Consider the following 4,898-nt stretch of genomic DNA (forward strand, 5'->3'; position numbering starts at 1 on the left):
AGCAAACCCCCCCCCCGGCAGCCCCGGCCCGCACGGAGACGGCGCTCGCCCAGCGGGGCTCAACCGGGGTTTATTGTGAGGGTGGGAACCAGCTGCCCGGGCCCCGCTGCGTGCACCCACCGTGCCGCGCTCACCGGCACCGCACCGCCCCCCCCAGATCACGCGTGACATTGCACGGCCCCCCGCAGCACGCGTGACATTGCATGGTCCCCCCGGAGCACGCGTGACATTGCACGGTGCCGCCGGCCCGGCCGTTCGCGGGGCAGCAGAGGCGCTCGCAGTGCGCGCGGGCGCTGCGGGGCTCACTCTGCCCACGCATGTGCGGGCACCGTGCGGGTTGTCCGGTGCTGCCCCTGCCAGGCCGCTCTGCCGGGGCCCGGGGCAGGTCCGTGCACGGAGGAGGCTCTCCCCGGGGGGCCGATCCTGCCCCGGCCACGGGCGCCGTGTCCCTACACCACGTCCTGGCAGGTGGAGAGTGATGTCCGCTGGCGGGGACTGGGGCAGCTGGGGCAGCGTGGCTCAAGGGGCCCCACGCACCTGGCATCACTGGCCAGGAGCCACAGCTCCTGACGGAAGCGCTGGCCCAGGAAGGCGTAGAGCAGGGGGTTGAGGCAGCAGCGCAGGTACGCCAGCCCGCCGGTGACCAGCAGTGCCAGGTCCTTGCGGCGGCTCTGGGCACAGCTCACCTCCCAGCTGGCCAGCAGCTCGGCCGCGTCCAGCAGCACCATCAGGCTGTGGGGCAGCTGCAGGGCCACAAACACCAGCACGAGGGCCAGCAGCACCCGTAGTGCCCGGTGGGGCTGGGCGCCACGGGCCGCCAGCAGAGTTCGGGCTATGGCCGCGTAGCAGCTCGCCATCACCAGGAAGGGCACCGCGAAGCCCAGCACGACCTGCACCAGGTTGGTGGCCCCCCGGGCCGCCCGCGAGACCGCGCGGGGGAAGACGACGTGACAGATCCGGAGGTCCTGGTGCTGCTCCGCTTGGCTGTAGATGAACTGGGGCAGCGCCAGCAGCATGGCCAGCAGCCAGGCCAGCCCCACTGTCAGCCAACCGTGGCGGCGAGCCCGTGGGCGCAGGCGGCAGGCAGCCGGCACCCGCACGATGGCCACGTAGCGGTCCACGCTGATGCAGGTGAGGAAGAGGAAGCCGCTGTAGAAGTTGAGGGCGTAGAGGCCCTGCAGCGCCTTGCAGGTGGCCGTGCCTGTGGACCAGCCCTGCAGCGTGTCGGTGACGGCGAAGGGCAGCGTCAGGAGCAGCAGGAGGTCAGACAGGGCAAGGTGCAGGAGGCAGACGTCGGTGATGCTGTGTGCCTGGCGGTAGCGGGTGTGCGTGAGCAGCACCAGCCCATTCCCCACCGTGCCCAGCAGTGAGAGCAGCAGGTAGACGGCAGGCTGGTAGGTGCGGGCGAAGCCCTGCACTGCCTGCTTCTCACAGAGCTCGGGCAGCATGCCGTCCTCCCATGAGTACCCATCCTCCCAGGGGTAGAAGTCAGTGGTGGCGGTCAGCTCCATTGAGACGGGGCTGGGGGTCGCCTGCACAGAGGGAGGCTGAGTGAGGGATGCTCGGAGGCATCGGCCTGGCCGCAACGTACAGTGCACCGCACCCAGGGCATTCCTCCTCCACCCAGCCCTGCTGCGGGGAGCCCCGGGCGTGCCACAGCCCCGGACCCCACACTCGGGGTGGTTTCTGTCTCACACCCACTCCGAGGCAGTGGGAGGTTCACCGCACTCAGTCATTGTGAGAGCGACCACACACTTCCCGAGCAGCCGCCTGCGGCACAGAACTGGTGGGGAGACGTGACCCCAGCCATGGCGGCCCCAGCACAGCACCATGTCCCACAAACTAACTGTGCACCCACTGTGGGGGACCTGCTCCTGATGTCCCCTGGGGCTCAGCACCCAGCCCATGGCCCCAGTTGCCCTGTGCAGCCAGGCCTCAGGGTTCAATGCCGGCATCTGCAGGTGGGTACTTTGGGCAGGTCCCCACGCACACCCTTGGGGACGTGTCCAAAGCACCCACCCCCCCCATGCACCACCCTGGGGACCTAGTGCCAGCACAGCCCCACACTGCATGGTCCTGTTCCCAGTCAGGGAGGTCCCAGGGCATCCCATTGCCTTGCACAGGTCGCAGGCAGCTGTGTACAGTGCTCCCAGCTCCTGGTCTCTCAGCCCTGCTCTGGGGTGGAGGGACAGTTCTGCACCCTGGCAGTGAACAGCCAGGACCCCATTGCCACAGAGGTCAGGATCCAGCATGGCTCTCACTCAGAGCAGCCTCACGACAGCAGTTCCCCTCTGGCTCCTGTCAGCGAGCCCAGGCGGCTGGGTCCAATCCCCCCACCCACTTCGGGGATGCAGGTGGGATCTGAACCCAGTGCCAGAGCAGGCTGACTTCCCATGAGCTCCCCCAGCCCCTTCCCTGCTCCGGGCCCCAGGGACCTGGAGCACCAGGTGCTGCCCTGCGTTCTCTGGGGCTTTGTCTTTCAGCCCAAACCCACACAGCTCACAGAACCATTTAAAAGCAACAAGAAAAGCCAGCGGGGGGGGTGTCCCTGCCTGACCCTCCAGCGAACCCCTCACCCAGCGGCCCCTCACCTGCTCCTGCATTGCGTGGTGGGACCTTTCCCCCTTGCCAGTGGGTCTGGAGCTGCTGGCGTCTCAGCGCTTTGCAACCTGTGGTTTGACCACGTGCCTCTCCTGATACTGAGAGCAGTGCAGAGCACAAGCCCAGCCCCAGGGGAAGAAGGCGAGGAGGCAGATGCGACCCCACTCCGAAGCCTGTCCTGCATGTTTTACTTTGTGGCTAGCATCTGCACGCCAGGGACAGAAATAGCAGCTCTGCTCAGGCCCTGTCATGCAGGGCTGGGGGACAAGCCCGGGAGTGCCCGGCTGGGGGGAGCGGGGTCTGGCTAAGGGCACCCAGCACATGCAGGAGACCCCAGCCCGCCCTGGGGCTGTTTGCAGCTCCTGCCCCACGGGGACTGCTTCTGCAGAGGAAGAGGGGAGACTGGAGGCAAGAAGGCCAAGGAGCAGAGCGTGGCCCATCGCTGAGCAGGGCCACAGGCAGGACACTGGTCCAGCAGGCCCAGCAGAGCCGCGTCCGGTCCAGGAACAGTCCTGATGGGAAGTGTGGTGGTTCCAGGAACGGGGGCGGTTGCTGGTGCAGGGTGCCCCCTCACTCAGGGGTCCCAGCCCTGCACTGCACCCCTGTGCCTCTGCACCCCCACAACCCCATGCCTCCGTGCCCCTGCACCCCTGTGGCGCTGGGCAGGCGTGTTGCTGGTTGTTGACAAGAAAATTTCCAACTCCTCATAAAGAGGCAGATTAGTTTCTGTGGGGCAGGGGCCCCACTTTCCTCTCCTCAGGGGGGAGCAAATTGATCCCCGGCTTTAATTGGTTTTAGGCTGTTTGCTGCGGTAATCCCTCAATCCCCCTTTCTCCCTGCTACAGCCGTCTTTGCTGTGGCTTATCCCAGCTCTGCCCTCGGCCCTCCTGCTGCCTCCAGCCAGGCGTGGGGAGCAGGCAGGATCCCTGCCAGCCCTGGGAGCTCACTGTCAGCACTGGTGGCGTGGCGGGACCATGGAACTGCTGCAGCCTGGCTGGAGAGCAGCTGGGCAGAGGCAGCCTGGCCCTTGGGCCCCGGGGTGTCCCCAGGGCTCTTTGCTGGAGGGTGTCTCCCCTTCCCCTGCTCTTCCTGCAGCACAAGGACGCTGGCTGCAGACCTCCACTCTGTGCTGGCATGGGGGGGCCATCCTGCATCCTGGGGGAAGGGGAAGGTGGAGGGTCCTGGGGCAAATGCTGGTCCTACGGCCAGCTATGGGTGCACAGCAGGGACCCTGCGTGCCCCTGCTGGGGCTGTCACAGACCTGACCCAGCACAGGGACGGGACATGGGGCTGTGGCTGGAGCAGGCAGCACCTCTGGAGTGCCAGGATAAGGCCAGGTGGGGCTGTGCCTCTCCTGGGGATGGACCTGCACGTGCTATGAGGGTCTGGGGGACAGGAAGGCTGGCGCCCATGGCCCTGGCACACAGCTCCAGCTCCTGGTAGCAGAACTCCTGGTGTGCCGTCGGCTGCCCTGCAGCCCTGCCACACCTGGGGCTTTCTGTTCTCTCTTTTGCCCGCCAGCCCCGGCCTCAGCTCTGCCTGCTCAGGAAGCGGCCCCAGCACTGACTGCCCGCAGGTGACAGCCGCTCTGCCCTGCCCGGCGGCAGCCAGGTGCCCGGCACAATGCTGCCAGGCCTGGTGCCGTGCCCTCATGCCAGCGGTGTGGTGCTGCCCGTGCTGAGCACAGCCAGGCCAGGCTCCTGCCCAGCACCAGGACCCTGCTTGGACCCAGTGGCCCCTGGTGTATCCCTATCCCTTGGGCCTGGGCTTGGGGTGCTGCACAGGGCTCCTGGGAGAGGGGGACTCCCTGCAGAGCTGGGGGACACACACAGGGCATCACGGGGTCTGGGAGGCAGGCAGCGTATGTAGGCCACGTGTCTGCCAGCCCCCCCGTCCCCTCCGTGGATGTCTGGGGATGTTTAGGAACAGACACAGGCTAAATCCCATCTTCGGCACAGGCTAAATCCTGTCTTCGGCACCACTGGAGAGACGGGCGACCCCGAAACCCGCAGGCCTTAATCTGTGGCTTGATTACAAACTGCCACCACATCTGCTGCGGGAGGGCTGGTGGGCACCGCTCCAACCCCCCCCCGCCGCTGCCGCCGCAGGTGCTGGGCGCCTGGGCCATGTCTGGGGGGGGCCGGGTCTGCGGAGGGGGGCTATGCTGCCCGCCCCGGCGGGGGCTCGGGCCGGGGGTGAGCACGGCGAGGCCCGGGGGCCGCGCGGGAACCGGTGATGCCCGGGGTGCTCCCTGCACGGCCCCGCTCGCGTCCGTCCCACGCCGCGCGCTGCCCGTG

The 4,898-nt window shown here is 67.7% G+C and overlaps 2 protein-coding genes across 2 annotated transcripts in view; one reads left to right on the plus strand and one right to left on the minus strand.

Annotated features, from left to right (window-relative positions):
• Positions 1–449: 449 nt before the first annotated feature.
• On the minus strand, positions 450–1,511 carry CCR10 (chemokine (C-C motif) receptor 10). The gene has a single exon (XM_010585738.1). It carries the CDS (start codon positions 1,509–1,511, stop codon positions 450–452), a length of 1,062 nt encoding a protein of 353 aa, XP_010584040.1.
• A 434-nt stretch (positions 1,512–1,945) lies between these two features.
• Positions 1,946–4,898, plus strand: part of CNTNAP1 (contactin associated protein 1) — an 11,010-nt gene continuing 8,057 nt past the window's right edge. The window contains exon 1 of the mRNA XM_010585739.1: positions 1,946–1,961. Within this exon, the coding sequence (XP_010584041.1) occupies positions 1,946–1,961 (16 nt within the window). The remainder of the gene's footprint in view (positions 1,962–4,898) is intronic.

The sequence above is a fragment of the Haliaeetus leucocephalus genome, unplaced genomic scaffold (genome assembly GCF_000737465.1).
Source record: "Haliaeetus leucocephalus isolate CR32 unplaced genomic scaffold, Haliaeetus_leucocephalus-4.0 Scaffold110, whole genome shotgun sequence".
NCBI lineage: Eukaryota > Metazoa > Chordata > Aves > Accipitriformes > Accipitridae > Haliaeetus > Haliaeetus leucocephalus.

Coding starts and splice junctions, on each gene's coding strand:
- CCR10 (XM_010585738.1), bottom strand. CDS start 1,511: ATGGAGCTGACCGCCACCACTGACTTCTACCCCTGGGAGGATGGGTAC.